Here is a 20040-nt window from a genome sequence, read left to right as displayed (position 1 = left end):
CGGTGCTGACACCAGCCCAGAGGCCCTGGAGTACCGAGTTGCAGCCAAAGAAGGCTCTGCTCAAGTGCGAATCTCTGGGATCCCAGGCCTCAGCAGACAGAGGTGAGTGTTGTCTCCTGGGCAGCTTGAATTCGACAGCCTTCATCCAGCTTCATTAAGCATCACCTGATAGGTCCACTGACCGCTACACTGGCCATCATTGACTGACTGTACTTTGAGACTAAAAGGGAAATTTTAAACAGTGGTGGAAAGCATTCCTAATCAAGCCCGGTCATAATACAAAGATAGACAAGTGAAACTTGGTTTGGAAAGAATTCGTTCTCTGTTCATTTCACACGTAACCATGGAGGCCTCTAAGTGGTAGCCCATGGGTCTGGTGGGGACGGCAGCAGATAAGCAGAGTGATAGAGCTTGAGACGGGGAGAAGTGCCAAGAAGAAAATGACAGAATCTGTCAAGCCAGTCGGAATACCCCACAGATTACAGGACTATTGCAAATGAGACTAGAAATGCTCTAAACCCTGGCTCTGTTACTAGAATAGCACGAATCACCCCCAAGGATGAGGCTGTATGTCCAGAATGTGTGTGCAGGTTCCCAGGACACAGCCCCGAGACACGCCAGCCGCCACACCCAGTCTTTACTTCTCAACACAGGTTCTAGCTTAAATCCACTATTCTGTGCCCCTTTTAAAGTTTACCTCTTACAGGGCAACTTGAAGTTCTTGCTTTTGTCTCTTGACTCTGAGCAAGTTCTGTACAGCTAGAGGCCTGTGCATTTCTAGTTCTAGCCTTCTTTGATGCTGGTTAGGCCCCTAACAACCACAAATGGCAGTTTAACCAAAATCTTAATTTTACTCTCCCTCCCAAGCAAAATTCAGAGGATCTTCAGATGAAAAGCTTGTTTTATGTTTCTTAAACGCACTTTTCCTTCCAAGGATCCCACCCCTTCTGTGTACTTTTTGTAAACGGACAGCACACCACGCCTCTCTAGGCCCTAGGGCTGGAGCTGGCAGGACCAGGCACTGGGGAAAGGAGCACGTTGTGTATAAATTTTCTGGGGAATTTCCTGGCCCAGTTTTTGAGCCTGGAATCCACAGGCCAGGGAGGCTGGGTGCCAGGGTCCATCTCATCCAGAGCGTCTTTCCTTCTTAGTCCTCCAGGTTCCCGGGCTTGCCCCGGGAGGGCGCCGCAGAGGACACGCACTGGTGACTGCCAGGCTGCCCCCACAGCCCCAGGTGAGCCCGAGCCCCCCTGCTGTGCATCCTTTGCCAGTCTCTCCCTCCCGCCCTACATCCTACACCCACCCAAGTCCTAGGTGGGATTTTAAGTTTCTCATGCATGCCAGTGTCGCTTGTCATGGTCTAACTTCCTGGTGCCTGTGGAGGAGGCTTTTCCTATTTTATGACTCCCCTGGGCGCTGTGTGTGCTTCCACACCCTCCCCTCTCTCTCTGGTCAGCCCCTTCCTCAGTGGGATTTTCTTCAATAAGTACAATTCGGCAAATGCAAGCTGAAGCTTTTGTCGTGATGGTACTTTTGCCCTGAATGGGATTTTTTTTTTTTTTTTAGGATTCTATTTGAGAGAGAGAGAGAGTGAGCACGAGAGCGGGGAGGGGCAGAGGGGGAAGCAGACTCCCCGCTGAGCAAGGGGCCTGACACAGGAGGGCTCCATCCCAGACCCTGAGATCATGACCTGAGCCAAAGTTAGAGGCTTAATGGACTGAGCCACCCAGGCGCCCAAGTTGTTTTTTTTTTCTTTTTTCTTTTTTTAAATGCCATGACTAGGGTATAAACACACAGTCTCTGGCTCTCAAGGAACTTAAAAGTTGAGAGGAAGGTGAGGCATGTCCATTTTTCTCAACTAATAGTACAATCTGAGCAAGCTTTACTTAACGTGGATTTTACTTTCTCATCCAGTTCCTCATGTCCTCGAGATTCTGTAGTCGCACTTTCTTCCCTGACTGTCCTCACCTCAGACCTACATTTCTTTTTATTCTTTATTTTATTTTATTATTTTATTCTTTTTAAGATTTTATTTATTTATATGACAGAGAGAGACAGCGAGAGTGGGAACACAGCAAGGGGGGTGGGAGAGGGAGCAGCAGACCCCCCACTGAGCAGGAAGCCCGATGGGGGCTCGATCCCAGGATCGTGGGATCATGTTCTGAGCTGAAGGCAGACGCCTGACGACTGAGCCACCCAGGCGCCCCTCATTTCATTATATTTTAATAATCATTCATGTCAATGAGCCCCCATCACTACCTTGCTGAAAATCACGCCAGAAATCTCGTGAGACGTTTCCGTTGGTTCCAGGCCTTTCACTGGGTTGGCCGTTATTTTGTCTAGACAGTGACGAACACACCCTCACGGGTTCTCTCGTTCTTTACTTCCGTGCTGTTCTGCTGACCGGTGAGGCGGGTATTAGTGGCTGCGCTGGCGTGGTCGGCACAGCCGTTGGAGGGGACACTGAGTCTCCTGTGCCCAGCTGCGGGCGGGACTTTGGGGCAGAGGAACTAGGTGGGACCGTGTGCTGTTTCAGGGCTTGCTGAAGACGGAAGACGTGGCCCTGGCTTCCTCCCTTGCGTGGACACAGCTGGATTCATCTTGGAGGAGCTTCCACGGAGAGGAAAGGCAGGAGAACTGCGGCGGCCTGACTCCCCTGGGTAAGACATGGGTGCTGGTCCCTGCTAGGGTCTCGTGGCTCCCCTTGTCGGTCAGAAGCTGCTGGGCTTCGAGAAGCTGTCTGAGCTGTTTGCGTCCAGAGCCACCGATTCTGAACCCGCTCCTAACCGCAGCGTGACCGGCTCCTTAACCCCCGTGACGCCGCCTCCTTCCTGTTCTGCCAGCATTCTGAGCAGGGGACGTGGCATGCAGCAGACGCAATCCCCAGCCTTGCTCGCAGCAGGTGCGCAGTCAGTGTTGATCCCCCGCCCGCTGCCAGCCTCGACAGGAGACTGAGTCCTCCTCAGGAGACGGGCCACGGGACCGTAGAGCATGAGAGCAAGAAATGACCCGGAAGGGACGGCAGAGGTGACCTAGAGATCAGGACACAGGGCAGCAGCCGGACTCGTCAGAGCTCACGGCTCTGTGGTGTGCAGTGGCAGTGCCAGCTCAGCTCTGTCAGCAGCGAAGCCGGTCCCTGTCTGGGGTCAGAGTGACCGCTCGCATCCCTGGCTGCGGATCAGTTTCTTGGTTCCCGCTTGCCCCGTTTCTTACAGAATGTTTCATTAAGTCCTTACGTTTGCCTGCTTCCTGCTGCCTTCCGCCCAGCTCTCCGAGCATCCAGCATCCTGAGTCCGCTCGGTAAAGCAAGGCTTGACTGACCACTTCCCGTCGTCTTGTGGCAGAAGACACAGAGTCTGGCTGAGATGGATTCTCCTCTACATCCTAGAAGGTGGCTGAGGAACAGCTTGTTTGATAGGAGGCTACGGGAGAGTTGTCTGGAAGGGGTAAAACCCGAAATATTTATTCTCACCTACTGGACTGAAATGGGCTTCCAGACTGGCTAACCACCTCCGGCCAGCACCTCATGACGTCTCCTGCGCAGACGGCTCTGCCTGTAAGGAATCCTCCATCAGCTGGTCAGATCGTGACATCTCACACTCCCCGCTGTGCCTTGAACCCAGGTGCTAGTAAACACTCATTAACCATAACCGTGAGATGACCTATAGCTCTGGGTATGGTATCATCCAGATTTCCGACGCACTTCTCACCACAGCCATTTGAGCTTGTGTCTGATTCCGAGTTAATCCTGTACATTTCTGCAGATCACACAGGCTTGGCAGGTTGAGGTTACTGTGACAGAAAGAATCCAAACTTCCTGACCAGACTAGGCTTTCCAGGGTGAAAGCCTCAGGTTCTTTGTCATGAAATCACTGTGAATGTATGCCAGCAGGGAATGCCATTCTTTAATATTGCTACTCTTTGCAGAGACAGTATCTCTATGCACCGTGTGAAAATTAATCAGATCAAAATAAAATGATAAATTTGGTAACACTTAGCATCTTGTTCTCAGCTTCTAGTCCTCTTGGGCCTAATCACGTGTTCTCAAAGCCCCAGACGCTATCCTGCCCACGACTCACTCCACCGGGAAGTAGAGTAGACTGTCAATCATGACTTATGCAAGTTCAAACATCCTTCAGGTCAGTAAATTTATACCAAATATTTAAAGCAAGTATCACTTTTGGTTTCAAAACTCCATTATTAGTGTGCAACCATCTTGCTCATCTTTTTTTTTTTAAGGTTTTATCTTACTTTATTTTAAAGATTTTGCTTATTTGAGAAAGAAGAAGTGAGAGAGAGAGCACACAAGCTGGTGGGGAGAGGCAGAGGGAGAGGGAGAAGCAGACTCCCCCCGATCAGGAAGCACGATGTGGGCTTGACCCCAGGACCCAGAGATCATGACCTGAGCCAAAATCAGCTGCTTAACCGACTGAGCCACCCAGCTGCCCCCATCTTTGGTCTCTTGCATGTTAATTTCCAAGTCACCAGTGTGGTACCATCTCTTCAACTGTTCATGATGACAGTTTTAGCCATTAAGTTAATTCTGCAGACTATCTACTTTTCTTTCCTTTTTTTTTTTTTTTTGGATTTATTTATTTGAGAAAGAGAACATGAGCAGGAGGGGCAGAGGGAGAGGGAGACTCTCAAGCAGACTCTGCTGAGTGTGGCACCCAACGTGGGGCTCAATCCAGGACCCTGAGATCATGACCTAGGCTGAAGCTAAGAGTCAGACACTTACCAACTGAGCCACCTAGGTGCCCTGCTATTTACTTTCCTTAAGCACACTTTGTAGACCATCTTTTTTTTCCCCTCATGATAGTCAAAATTTCAGTTTTGTGAGAAAACTTTCAGTCACCATTACAGAGGAACAGCGACCGTTGAACAACACTGGTTTGAACTGCACAGGCCCACCTATGTGCAGATTTTTTCAACAAATGCAGTACTAGAAGTATATCTTCTCTTATTATTAATAACATTTTTTCTAGTTTAAGTAGTTAGTGTATATGCATATAATAAAAAATACATGTTAACTTTACTGGTAAGGTTCCTGGTCAACAGTAGGCTATTAGTAATTAAGTTTAAGGGGAGTCAAAAATTATATGTAGATTTTCAACTGGGTGGGGGGCTGCTGCCCCTAACCCCGTGTTGTTCAAGGGTCAACTGTATTATGTATATTTCAAATGGAGTTGCTTCTACAAGAGCATTCCAGGATGACTGCCTTCCTGCAAACTTACTGGAGAAATACACTTTTGTGTTTGCATCTGCCCACACTTCTCACTTGGTTTCTGGCACCAACAGCTACTTCCCCATTTATTATTAGCAGTCCAAGACTCTGGAATTCAAATATAGCAAGGTTCTCTGGTCACCTTGCCCACTTAATGGTTTTGTCATTGTGACAGATTGTCCCCCGCTTATCCAAAATCCCTTGCAGACCTGTCCAAGTCCTGGCTCCAATGCCAGCTTTCAAGGCCTGGTACTCCAAAGTTTTGAGGGATCTAGGGGACACAAATCTAATAAATCCTAAAGTAAACTGTTTATATTACAGTAAAAACTATATGGTTATTTTCTTTGAGTGAATTCTTAAATCAATAAAAATGCATGATTTCTTAAAGTTTCTTTATACCTATGTATTAGGGCCCACCAGAGAAACTTATTTAATAGGATATAAATATATAGAAAGAGATTTATTATATATAAGGAACTTGCTCACATGATTGTGAAGGCTGGGAAGTCTCAAGATGTGTCGTTGGCAACCTGGACCCAGCAGAGCCAATGCTGTAGTTCCGGTCCAAGTCCTAAGGCCTGTGAAGCAGGAAAGGCCATGGTGAGAGTTCTAGTCCAAAAGCCAGCAGGCTTGAGAACTAAGAAGGACGGTCTGAGTCTGAAGGTAGGAAAAGACTGATGTCCCAGCTTAAGGCAGTCAGGCAAGAGGAGTTCCCCCTTATCAAGGTAGGGTCAGCACTTTTGTGCTGTTCAGGCCTTCAACTATCTGAATGAGGGCTATCCGCAGTAGGGAAAAGATTCTGCTTTATGCATATACCAGCTCAGATGTTAGTGTCCTCCCAAAACGTCCTCAGTCATGCCCAGAACAATGCGTGACCGCATGTCTGGGCACCCTGTGCTCTGGTCATGTTGACCCATAAAACTGACCATTACAATACTGAGTATTCACTACAGAATTAAACCTTAACCATGCTCCTCCCCACTCCCCCCTCCTTTTGATTTCCAGTTATTACAACTGATAGTAAGAACCTAGGAAATAATGTTTGTGCCTCCCTCCCCTCCCCTGCTTCCAGATCAGGACAGAGAAGGGCTGGTACAAAGCTGAGAGACAGAGATAAATGATGGGCTCAGGATTGTTCGCTCAGCGCCAGGCAAACCTGACGAATGGATGATTCTAAAGCTGGGTTGATTCTACTCGCTCTCTCCTATTAACACAAATTCCCTCCTGCTAGAGACCACAGTGTTCACGTTTCCATTTCCGGAAGTAAACTTTTCTTTCCTGTTGCTAAACTCTGTGTTTACAACCATTCAGGCAGCAAATCTCACAGTGTTAGGTCACACACTAAGGAACCGAAGATGAGCAGTTTTCTCCCCTTCGAAGAGCAGGAGAACTGAACTCTCTCCTAAGATGTTCCGTCCGTGTCTGTCCTCATTCTGTGAGTCTGCCTGACAGCCCGTGTCCACACGCAGGAGCCGCACAGACCAGGGTTCAAGAGCAGCTGCTGTAGGCCTGTGGTCCACGCAGAATGTGGGACTGGGCGAGCACGGTGCGCAGCCTGTCCAAGGCCGCCTGCCACGCCCCCTGGCCCGCATGGCGACTGTCGCGGGGCAGTCTCCTTCCCTGCAGAGTGGGGCTCGCTCAGCAGCAGCACCACACCAGCTCCTCTGCAGCAGGACGTTCTACCACGTGCGCTGCTGACACATGGCTTCTTTGGGTGCCATCCTGGGGGACACAGGACACAGGGAGCAAACACATCTGCGTATTCCTGCTTGTTGTTTACACAGATTTAAAAACTGCCAGGGCGCCTGGGCAGCCCGATCAGCTAAGCAGCCGACTCGATCACGGCTCAGGTCACGATCCCAGGGTTGTGAGATTCAGCCCCACGCTGGGCTCCGCACTCAGTGTGGAGTCTGCTTGAGATTCCCTCTCCCTCCGCCCCTCCCCCTGTTTACATGCTCTGTCTTTCCCTTTCAAATAAATAACTCTTTAAAACATTTTTAAAAATATTGCTTCAATCTAAAAAGGGCTGTTTGTTTTCTGACCAAATCTGTCAGCCTTTCTTTAAAAAAAAAATCTGGTGCCAAACCTGGGGCTGTTAAGGCCACAGTGCCCTTTCTGAAGATGGTGGCCACACAGAACAGGTAAGAATTCCTGGGATCTGGGAGCACATGCTCTTGACTATGTAGTGGGTGAGAGACAGAGCAAGAGTCTTCCCGCTCCTGCACCTGTACCACACTTGCTAAGTTACAGGGTACGCGGGGCACGTGCGACCTGCCAATGAACGTTCACAGCCTGTCTCCAAAGGCAGGATGGGAGCCAGGTGCCCCATGACATAACCGGAAGTAAAAGTCTGTCTCCTGAGGCTGAGTAGATGGCCACTTAAAAATGAAAGTCAGCGTCAATCTAGGCTTAGGAGTGTGGAGCTGATTCTTCCCTGCCCTGCACCCCAGCCGCGCCTCGGTGAAGGAAGGAAGGCTCCCCGGTGCTCCGGCTGCCGCTGCGGTGGACTCATCCACACTACTCCTGTGCTCCCTGAGCTGCCAGTGAGTCACACAGTGTCCTCCCCTGGCAGCTGTAGCCCTTCACCTGTCTTGGTATTCCTGTTGGAGAGAAACGTGTCTAAATTCATCAGACAGAATCTGAGAAAAACCTGCAACGAGGAAAAGAAAGTTAAAGCAACCCTGTGAGTGCAGGTGCCCAGGAGGCGATGCGGCTGCGGCGCCAATGGCGTGAATGCCCGCTGCGGGCTGTTCTGCCGGGAAGTGTCTGATGGACTCTTCTGCCCAGAGCTGCTGCCTGCAATCTGACGCGTTCTATATTCCAGACACAAGTCCTCTGTTAGAGATATGGTTTGCAATTATCTTCCCCTATCTGGAGCTTGGCTTTCAATCCTTAAGTCTTTCACAGAACAACACTTTTAAATTTTGATCAAAACCAAATTATTACTTTTTCCTTTAATCAACCACGGTTTTGATACCAAATCTAAGAATCTTTGTCTAAATCTAGGTCCTGATGATTTCCCAGCTTTTCTTTTAAACATTTTATAGTTTTAAATCTTATGTTGTAGTCCATGACTCATTTTGAGCTGATTTTTGTATAAGGTGTGAAGTTTAGGCTATTTTTATTTTATTTTGCCTATGGATACCCAACTGTGCCAGCACCATTTTCTGAAAAGACTATCCTTCCTCCACTCAACTGTTTCTGCACCTTTGTGAAGAATCTGTTGGGCATTTTTGTGTGGATCTGCTTCTGGGTTCTCCAGTCTGAACTCTATGTCTACACCACGTTCTCTTGAGCACTGTAGATAGACCGTAGCCCTAACATCAGCCAAAGTGATTCTTCCCACTTTATTCTTTTTCACGCTTTAGTTTTTCCTAGGTCCCTTGCCTTTCCATATAAATCTTACAATAAGTTTATATCTACAAAAAATTTCTGGTGAGATTTTGAAAGAATCTGTATTAAACCAAAAATCAGCGTAGAGAGAACTGATATCTTTACTGTGTTGTGTCTTCTAATCCATGAACACTGTGTGCCTCCATTGATTCAAATCTTTGCTTTCTCTCATCGGGATATGGGCAACTCAGTTCTGAACTGAATTACAACAATAACTGGAATGAGCATGGAATCAGATTCTAAGTGCCTACAAAGAAGAACCCAAATGGCTAACACTTTCATTGTGGCCTTGTGGAACCTGGAGTAGAGAAACAAGCTGAGTTAACTGGGATTTCTGACTTAAAGAACTGTGAAATAATAAATTTATGTTGTTTTAAACCACTGGGAGTTTGTGGTAATCTGTTAAGGTGGCAACAGGAAATAAATACAAGTAACATTATAGGCATTACCTGGGAAATTATTAAAAATTAAAACCCAGACCTATAGAATCTGAACACACATTTAACATGATACCCAAGTAATTTGATTACACTCATTTTTGAAAATCACTGGTAATACTTTGCCTGCTGTGGAAGTGGAACAAAGAAATTGAAAAAGAACACATGTTTGCATGGGTTTCAAAGAAAGACAAATAAAGCCACAAATTTTAATGACCAGAAGAAAAAAAAGGAAAGAAAAAGAACACCACAGAAGGGGTGTGGGCCAAAGATCCTGAATCTATTTTGCACGGATTTCTGGATGCGGTATAAGAAAGTGGTTCAGTTTCGTTCTTCTGCACGTGGCTCTCCAGCTTTCCCTTGACTGTTGACAAGACTTTTTCCATTGGACATTCTTTTCTGCGTTGTTGAAGATTAATTGACCACAGAGTTGTGGTTTTATTTCTGGGTTTTCTGTTATGGTCTATTGAGCTATGTGTCTATTTTTGTGCCAGTACCATACTGTTTTGATGATCACAGCTTTGTAGTAGAACTTAAAGTCCAGAACTGTGATGTCTCCAGCTTTGTTTTTCTTTTTTCAAGGTTGCTATGGCTTTCAGGGTCTTCTGTGACTTCATACGAATTTTAGATTTGTTGTAGCTCTGTGAAAAATGCTGCTGGTATTTTGACAGAGATCGCATTGGGACCTGCCAATGTTTTTAAGAGACATCTCTATCTACCACTGACAGTTCAAGGACCACTGGATATGCTTTATCATGTGGGAGGAGTTTCTAGTTCCTAAATGAGCACTAAAAGGGGCTAAAAGCCAACCTACTCAAAGGATGAATCTTGGAAGTTTGGGTTATGTCAGAGAGTAGTGAGCCAAAGCTAGATTTGACTTAGATGGCCTTTAGGTAACATGTTAAAAAAACAGCCATTGGTAAAGGTTGGGTGCTGCTAGACATCTAATGGGACGGAAAGCAGATGAAAATTCAAGAACTAATATTTACCAAATATCCTCTATGTGGCAGGCACTGTGCTGGGCTTATATATATGGTGCTTATATTGATGATCTAGTTCCTACAAATGTCTGATTTGGGGATTATAATCTGTTTACAAATGAGGGAATTCAAGTTCAGAATAGCTCAGTGGCATATGTAAGAAAAAAGGAAGAAACTATAAAGTTTTTTATTTAAATGTAGGTCTCCAACTCCAAAATTCATATGGCTTTCACTACTTCAGGGCAAATAACGGAAGGGAAGAAAGCAGCTGTGGTACACAGTGAGGACTATCCTTTAGGAATAACTAGATACAGGAGTAAAGAGGAAAAGGGGGAAAAGGCAGATGGGTGCTAGATGAGCAAGATGGCCATCCTTCAAATGGTAAAAGCAGGGCAAGAGTTAAAAGGTGGTCATTGTGAGTGCTGGTCTCCTATACCTATATATGCATGTATTTTGAGGGAAATGGAATTTTAAAAAATATTTTTACTTATTATTTATTTATTTATTTGGGAAGGGGGAGAGTTTGAGTGGAGGGGAGCGGCAGAGGGAGAGGGAGAAGCAGACTCCCCACTGAGCAGGAAGCCTGACACAGGGCTCAATCCCTGAGACCATGACCTGAGCCCACAGCAGACACTTAACTGAGCCACCCAGGTGCCCCAAAGGAAATAGAATTTTTTTTAAAAGATTATATTTATTTATTTGACAGAGACACAAGCAAGAGAGGGAACACAAGCAGGAGAAGGGGGAAAGGGAGAAGCAGGCTTCCCACAGAGCAGGGAGCCCGATGTAGGGCTCCATCCCAGGACCCTGGGACCATAACGCAAGTGGAAGGCAGACACTTTGCGACTGAGCCACCACGCGCCCCAGGAAATAGAATTTAAAAAAAAAAAAAAAAAAGGTTATGCACACAAAATTTTATCACCATAAAACTGAAAGGCAACAAATGAATCTAAAAAGAAAATCCATAAAAGGCACTCCAAAGTTTGAGATATATATGCATATAAGGTCAGACTTTTACAGATACCCTGAATAAACAAACCAACAAGGATAAGTCTTCTGCCCTAAAAGCCACCTTTTACAGGAGTTTTTACCGATACAGAGACAGAAAGTAAAACATTGATATCCAGGCCCCCAAATAAATACAATTTCGGAGATAGTAAATTTTAAATGACATTAATAAGTGACCGAGTCTTGGGCTAAATTATACTTCCTTATTTGAATGTGTTCAATTCAGTAGGTATGTATTATTTTAAGCTCTCAAATTATTTAGTGGATACCTCAGAGTAACTGGATTTATTCCTGTGAATAGAAAAGATTATGCCCCAGCAATAATCCTGTATAATTACTGCTTTCTTCCATCTCTAAAAGATGTGTTCTTTTTAAGTGATTAAGGATGGTATGTATGTAGAATTCTTTGGCAAATAACACTGTAACAAAGTGAAAGAGCATTAAAACTGAGTTGCTAAAATGTCAGGAAATAGAAATTGTTAATCCCATTTGTCTCATTCCATGTCCAACAGCAAATATCTCATAGCTTATATCCAACTAAGTCCCAACGATTCATACAAAAGCAAAACAACCAACCAGCAAATATACCCAAAAAACAAAAACCTACAAGCGAAGCATGTATACCACAGCATTCTCAATGAGGTCATAAACACTTCCTTTTCCTTTTCATTTCACATTTTAATTTCTACCTGCATTATTTCCAGGGAACGGAGTGCTGCATTTTTCTAGCTCTAAATTCACTGAAAAAGTCAATGTAACCTAAAGTCATTTGGCCACTGATGTCAGTGGCGCTGAAACTGGATGCCAGGTATCAATTAGCATTATAAAATAACCCCCAGTGCCTACCGGTGAGAACCAGAATGACGACATTAGCACTTTCTGTCACTATTAGCCATGTGGTTATTTGCTATCTATAATATAGTTTTTAAAACTGCTATCTTTCCCCCCTGTAGCTCTAGAAGCCTCTCTCTGTTAGGAATCTCTTTATCTCCAGAGCCCAGCTCAGTGCCCTACAGAGAAGCATTTACTGACAGCTTAGCTAAAGACAGAAAAAGGTTCCCCTTCTTTGTTATAAGATTCTGGCAAGAACACCACTCATTCATTCATTCCTTCGTCCGTCCATCCATCCATCCATCCATTCAAGAAGCAATGAGTTCCTGCCACGTGCCAGGCCTGTTTTAGGCCCCTCGGGTGCTGCAGACAAACAGCCAACACTTATCGTTAACCCCCGCCAGGCACAGCTGTGGGCAATCTGCAACTGTTACCAGTTCAACAAAACAGACACAAACGTCTGCCCTGGAGGAGCCGCTACTACTGTCACGGTAGAAGCGAACTGGGGTTTGAGACGAACAGACGAAAACAAAGTGGACTTAGAGCACGTGGGGTGGCAAGAGCTGCAGACGTAAACACGGCGGTTCAGACAGGCGTCCCTGAGCTGACCCGAGTGCCCTCGGAGAAGCCGGTCCAGCCCTGCGCCAACAGAAAGGACCCGCGACGGAGGGCCCCCCCGCCCCGCCCCCCGGCCCTTCGCACCCTGCCCACAGCCTCCACTGCGCGAAACCCCCCACGCTCCAAGCCCTACCTGCCCTGCAGGGCCGCCGAGAGGAACTGGCGCATGCCCCGCCCCCGCCGCGGCGGCTGCCGGGACTTCACCGGCCGGATGCACTTCCGGGGCCGCTCTAGGATCGCAGGAAGGTCCTCAAACTCGGTGGCTGCCGTGAGCCCCTGGAAGGGAGCGGCTGGCTGGGCCCAGCCGGCAACGTGGTCGCGTTCTCCTGGCCGGCCCTCCCTCCCCCTGCTCCGCACCGCTTCCGCCCGGCGGGCCGCCCACCAGTCTTAGTGGTGGTTATGCGCGTGGAGTCACCCTCCCTCTGTCTGTAAAATTCAGACACTTCCCTTACAGGGTTGTTGCCCAGACCTGTTATATATGGGCCTGGCGTAAGTCAAGGCTTTTGTATTTGCTCGATAAATAGTGCCTTACCCCTACTGGCCTGATACTCATCTGTCCTGCCTTTGACCACCGGCCAGCCTGGTCTTTGTTTCTAACCGCAGGGCCCAGATGAAGTCGAAGGAGGAAAGTTACGGGGTAAACGTGGGTAGACTAGTTTCCCTAAAACAGTACTGAAAGAGTATTCTTAGTACAGAGAGTTAGTGTCCGACCTCAGAAAGCAGCACCAGGGCAGGAGATGTCTGAAGAAACTAACCTGTTCCGTCGGGCATCTAGGACTGAAATGATTAGTGTCCCGTGCTGTGCTCAGAAAAACACTAGGTCGTCCCCCAGCAATCCAAAGACAGTTTGGGGGTCTAGGAAATCGGTACTTCCAGATGCACCTGTTAGGGCTGGCACTAAGCCACACAGGCAGCCGTTGCAATGGGACTATCTCTGCTGCCAGTGAACATGATCCAAGGGAAGGCTCTTGCTTGTAGGAAATACGGGTGGGCTGAACTGTTGATTCTTTTTCCTCCTCCTCTCCTGCATCTTCTCCTTTCTCCTCCTAATGAGGGAAATCTGTGTGCTAAGGGAGCGGGCCGATCCAGCAGGGAAATCCCAGTCCTGGCCACAGGACCATTCTGGGTTTCTGCCCCTGCCCCGCCGGCTGCGGGCACAAGAGTGGCACAGATACGGAAATAAAAGCATATAAACTACCCCCTTTGCTTGTGCTGGGGGGCTCAGACCTTGAGAGATGACTCTCCTCTGAGCCTGCTGACAATAAATAAACCTCCTATCCTCAAGGTCTCTGAGTGCTGCTTGGTTCTTGTCAGGATCCAGTCCAGGTTCTGAAACACGCCCTCTTTCTGTTGTTAATATACCTTACTGAGAACACAAACTCCCAACATAAAAACCTTCATTCAATAATGGTGGGGACATGAATCAGAGGATGACTGTTTCCGTCCTTTATTTCCTGGTCAAGAGAATGCCCCCTAAGGAATCAGGTAATACCTTTAAAAAGCTCGAAATGTACTACAATTTCAACCAAGAAAACGTATATTTCCTACTTCCATTTCTTGTCACTTTCCTTCATTTCAACAAGTCTCTCAACTTCAGCACTATTGACGCTATGGGCTGCATAACTTTGTTGTGAGGCCGTCCTGTGCATTGTAGGATTACAGCATTCCCGACCTCCATTCACTAGCTTCCAGTAGCTCCTTCCTTTCCAACCTGCCCCTCCCACCTCCTTGCCAGCTATGAAACCACAAGTCTCTTGACATGGTCAAACGTTTCCTGGGGGACAAAGTCACCCTGGTTGAGAAGCACTAATTTAAATCAAGCCTACTTGAGATATTTGAAAACATTTTGAAGACCTTGTTCATATAGTCTTTTCCCATTTTCATCTCATAGCAACTCCTAGCCCCCAACCAGTCCAAATCACCCTTTTCCCCGACCTTTCAAAATCTCATAGTCCACATGAAATCTAAGTTACCAGGGTGCCTGGGTGGCTCAGTTGGCTGAGTCCCCAACCTGGTTTCAGCTGGGGTCACGGTCTCGCGTCCTTGGATCAAGGGCCATGCGGTGCCGAGTCAGCTTTTCCCTCTCCCTCCACCCCCAGCCCCCATCCCATGCACACACACTTGTGCTCTCTCTCAAATAAATAAATGAATGAGTAATCTTTAAGAATTAAAAAGACTTTGGGTTGCCTGGGTGGCTCAGTCGTTTAAGCATCTGCCTTGGGCTCAGGTCATGATCTTGGGGTCTTGGGCTCCCTGCTCAGCAAGGAGTCTGCTTCTCCCTGTCCTTCTGCCCCTCCCCTGGCTTGTGCGCATGCACAACTCTCTCTCAAATAAAATCTTTTTTAAAAAGGAATTTAAAAGGCCTTTTAAAAAAATCTAAGTCACCCCATTTTTAGCATTTAGTCGAATGACATATCACCCCTCTACATCTTCTGTTATGCCTTACAGCATTGCCCATGCATTACTATCCTTTCCTCCAAACAAGGGAAGACTCTCATGAGGAGACATCATTATTCTATTTTGTAGGGTAAAAACAGTAGAAAGAAACGACTGAATAAAATGTCAGGGCTCCAGGTCATGGATTTCCTTCACATCTACAGACCAGTGGAGAAAACTGTCTCATGAAGGGATGTATGGAGTGAGGGACAGTTGGTCATTGCTACCTGATGGCAGTAGCTCCATAGGTATTCTTGAGGTTTAAAGTTCTCTCTTCCCAAGTAGTAAGTGCCCTGGAGGTTAGAAGATCAAGTTTTTCTACTTGGCTTTTGCCTTTAACAAATGCCTGACCCAGCACAACGCACCTATCAAAGTTGACTGACAAAACAGCACCTCTTTGAGATGGATACACCAGAAGGAAGCTGAGCGACAACATGTAAAGACTGAGGGTTCAAAACCACTGAGGGGACAAGTTTGGAGGGCTTTAGGAGACTATCTGCTACAACATTCTCTCAATTATTTTGAATATGACCTATACAAATGATAAGTTTACAAATGATAGTTACTCATACAGATACAGAATACGGAAACAAAAGTATCATGAAACAGTATTCTCATTATGAGTGAACTCTGGTATTTTCTATTCTAAATGCTTCCATTTCACTTTTTGGAAAACCTACTTGTTGGGTCGGTGGCCTTGGGAGTGCAGGAGGAACAACACAAACGACCGCTGGTCCGCTGTCTTCCAGCCTCCTCCTCCACCCCACCCCACCAAAGGATGTATGCCCAGGTCACGTCTCCATAGGTAACCCGATACCTATGCAGGAGACAGATAAAAGACCCCCGTCGACTCCCTCCCAGCGCGACATCCCCCACTCTGCTTTCTAGAGTCGCGGAACCTCGCCTGGAACCTCGCCCAAGGGTGCCCACCTCCTCCCGGCGCGACTTTCCTGGCTCCCCTTCTCCTGAGCCCTGAAACTTCACCAGAGAGTGCCTTTAATAAATCTTGCCTTGCACCCACTTCGCCTGGTGTCGTGTTTATCTCGCCTGTAAAACCTTACACTACTGATAGAGGATAATGCAGCTGCTTCCGCCTGTGTCACCAAACATCCTCCAAAAATGATGTAGAACAAGAAGAACAAAACTACACAAAAACAGAAAGTGCCTAAACTTTAAATTACCTGGAATATAAAGTGAGAGAACAGCAGAAACCCGCATGGCAAGCCTTTGTGGTAGGAAATGGACAGTCTGAGAAAGTCCTAGAAGAGAGAAATGGCCCTAAAAACTGCTCTAAAATCACCACCAGATGGATGATTATATGCTAAGTGTGAAATGAGTGTATCCTAAGTGTGAAAATTGGGAAAAATATACTGGGAGATGAGAACACTAACTACAGCAAGGGGCTTAAAAAGATATGTAATTCAAAGTGGCAGTCTTCAAAAGACATACTTTCGCAGGGAGAGGAGTAAAGAAAAAAAATCACTTTTGGGGAAACATGTACTGAAAAGGATACAGAGTGACAAAGGAAAATTTTCAGATTCCTTCAAGATATGTACACACGAAGAATCCAAAACCAGTAATCACAGAGTCCACATTAAATAATGCACTAAAGAAACGGGATTTTGTTACTTGGACAGAAGGGACCATAGATAAAGGAATCCAGTACACACTCTAAGTTTAGGAAATAGGAGAAAACATGGAAAAGCCTAGGAAAAGGCACTACATGGAAACAGAAAATCAGAACCAACGCACCTCAACTAGTAAGAATCACCTAGCCCACTCCCCCAAAAATCCTTGAAGAAAAAGAAAAATGAAACAGCACTACAAAGTAAACTGAACATCTCAAACAAGCATCGGGGATATGAAAAACACCTTGAATCAGAAACTCAAAAATTAAAAGCAAAGATGGATCAAAAAACTAGAAGGAAATGAAAGAGGGCTGATTGAACTCAGGAAAGAAATGGAAGAGAGTCACCTCAGAAACAAACGCTGTATTAAAAGACCCCTAGGGAAGAAAACCCGAAGAGTAAATTGTAAACTGTAAACAGTGCACTGCGGCAGGAAAACAAAGAGAATGAAAGTGAAAGGAAGGAAGAAAGAGGAAAGTAGCGGGAGGAGTGACTGAAATGGAAGCTAGGCCAATGAGGTCCCTGATAAATAAAACAATGAAACAAAATTAGTATTAAAACCCATAATCCAAGAAAACTTCACACTGAGGAACTAAAAACAAGACCTGAATATGCAAAGAGCTCACAGGATACCTGGGAAGATTATCCTGGGACAGGAAACACACTCTCTCTCCCCCTGTGTGTGTATATATATATTTAATTCAATCAAGAAAGGTATGACCCGGGACCCCTGGGTGGCTCAGCCGATTAAATGTCTGCTTTTGGCTCAGGTGATGATCCCAGGGTCCTGGGACCGAGTCCCACATCAGCCTCCCTGCTCAGCGAGGAGCCTCCTTCTCCCTCTGTTTATACTCTGAAAATTAAATAAATAAAATCTTAAAAAAAAATGTGTGACCCAAGGGGTGCCTGGGTGTCTCAGTCCATTAAGTGTCCGACCCTGTCTCAGCTCATGTCTTGATCTCAGGGTCGTGAGTTCAATCCCTGAGGCTGGATCCTCGCTGGGCGTGAAGCTTAATTTAAAAAAAAATTTTTTTTAATTATTTATTTGACAGAGAGAAATCACAAGTAGGCAGAGAGGCAGGCAGAGAGAGAGGGGGAAGCAGGCTCCCTGCTGAGCAGAGAGCCCGATGTGGGGCCGGATCCCAGGACACTGAGATCATGACCTGATCCAAAGGCAGCAGCTTAACCAGGAGGCTTAAGCACCTAGGAGCACCCCCCACAAAAATGTTTTTTAAAGTACAACTCAGGAATTTAATTTTCAGCTCAGCTGTCCTTCAAGTATCAAGATTAGACAAATAGTTTGAGATCTAGAAGAACTTAGGGATTTCTGAATCCATGAGTCTTTCTGGAGAAATCACCTGGAAACAGGCTTTATTCAACCATAAGACTTGGAATACTCCAAAATAATCAAGAATATTTTAATATATGTTACTGTAGATCTAAAATTAAAACAAAAGGAGCATCAAGGGTAGAAGTAAAAATGCATAAACACTGTATATTGTGACGAAGTAGAAATAATACATCTATAAAATGGGAAAAAGGAGGGGTGCCTGGCTGGCTCAGTCAGAAGAGTATGAGACTCTTTTTTTTTTTTTTTTTTTTTAAAGACTTTATTTATTTGACAGACAGAGATCACAAGTAGGCAGAGGCAGGCAGAGAGAGAGAGAGGGAAGAACGCTCCCCAATGAGCAGAGAGCCTGACGCGGGGCTCGATCCCAGGTCCCTGAGATCGTGACCTGAGCCGAAGGCAGAGGCTCAACCCAATGAGCCACCCAGGTGCCCCAAGCATGAGGATATGAAAAACACCTTGAATCAGAAACTCAAAAATTGGTGTACTGAGTTCGAGCTCCACACGGGGCACAGAGATTACTAGGGGAAAAAAAACCTTTAGAAAAAATGGGAGAAAGGAGAATAAGCTCACTGACTGTTTGTACAGGCAATGGACTGGAGGTGAAGGAAACAAAAACTGACAAAATCAATAGTAAAAGGCTGGAAAAGAAAATAGATGACTAAGGGCATTAAAATATTATAAATATAAATGTTACCATTGTAATAAAACTGCATATCTTTCTAAATACCAAGAATACTTCTAAAGAGCAAAATATACACAAGAAATAAATATAGCAAACATGACATAATAAACATTAAAAAATAAATTGACAGTTGGGATTAAAATATGTCAAATCATATCAAAAAATGTGAATGAACCTAATACCTAATAAAAGATTTTTTAGTTAAGCTACAAATTAAGACCTGTTTATATGTGTACCCTATTCACTGAATGCTGCTAAGTTCAAAAAGATCTAAATAAATGGGAGAAATATACCACGGTCATGTATTAGAATATTCAGTAATATTAGGAAGTCAGTTTTCCCCAAAATGATTTATATATTCAATGGAATCCAAAGTAAAATCCCAGAATTTTTGGTAGAAATTGACAAGCTGTTTCCAAAATTCATATAGAAATGGAAATGACCTACAATAGCCAAAACAAATTTGAAAAGGTTGAAGGGCTGATACACCCTATTTCAAGAATTACTGTAAAGATATTAGTAATCAAAAGAGAAAGGTACTGGAATAAAGGTAGACAAATAGATCATTTGAACAGAACACAAAGTCCAGAAATAGACTCACATGAATATGAACGTTTTAGCAAACATTTGAAGGCAATTCAGTGGAGGAAAAAAATTAAAAATTACACAGCATCTAAAAGCAATTATAAAACATTTGTGACCTTGGCTTAGGCAAAGATTTCTCAGACATATCACCAACATGACCATTAAAAAAATAATAATAAAATTGTAATTCATGAATATTTAAAATTCTATCTTCAAAGTACACTATTAAGAAAGTGAAGACAGCCCACAGACTGGAAGAAATATTCACACATCATTGCACTGATAAGGACTGGCATAGAAAACAAACAGCCCAAGGAAAAAAATGGACAAAGTCTTGAACAGATAATTCAGCTAAAGGCTTTGTAGGAATGACAAATAATCCCCAAAAAGGATGCTCAATGTCATTAGTCATTAGGAAATGCAAATTAAAATTACAGTAAGTTACACACCTATTAGGTTGTCTAAAATGAAAGACTGACCTTACCAAATGTTGGCAAGAATGCATAGCGAAGGAAAGCTCATACACATAGGGATGTGAAAGAGAATAAATATTAGAGAATAATCTGAGTCTCTTAAAAGTCAAAAATAGTCTTAGCAGGTAGAGCCAACCATCCTACTCTTAGGTATTTACTGAAGAGAAATGAAAGTATGTCTATACGAAGACTTGTACACAAATGTCCATACCAACTTCATTTTTTTAAAAAAGATTTTATTCATTTAATTGACACACACAGACGAGACACAGTGAGAGAAGAACACAAACAGGGGGAGTGGGAGAGGGAGAAGCTGGCTTCCTGATGAGCAGGGAGCCCGATGCGGGGGCTCGATCCTGGGACCCTGGGATCATAACCTGAGCCAAAGGTAGAT

The 20040-nt window shown here is 45.1% G+C and overlaps 1 protein-coding gene across 1 annotated transcript in view; it reads right to left on the bottom strand.

Moving 5' to 3' along the window:
* LOC111138601 overlaps positions 1-20040 on the bottom strand; it is an 896555-nt gene that overhangs the window by 836677 nt on the left and 39838 nt on the right. Inside the window, exon 8 of the mRNA XM_022490616.1 lies at positions 12907-12917. Coding sequence (XP_022346324.1) covers positions 12907-12917 — 11 coding nt within the window. The remainder of the gene's footprint in view (positions 1-12906; positions 12918-20040) is intronic.

The sequence above is a fragment of the Enhydra lutris genome, unplaced genomic scaffold (genome assembly GCF_002288905.1).
Source record: "Enhydra lutris kenyoni isolate GAN:26980312 unplaced genomic scaffold, ASM228890v2 scaffoldscaffold93, whole genome shotgun sequence".
In the NCBI taxonomy this organism is placed as follows: domain Eukaryota; kingdom Metazoa; phylum Chordata; class Mammalia; order Carnivora; family Mustelidae; genus Enhydra; species Enhydra lutris.
Note: the sequence above shows the minus strand (reverse complement) of the source record. Positions and strands in the feature narration are given on the sequence as shown.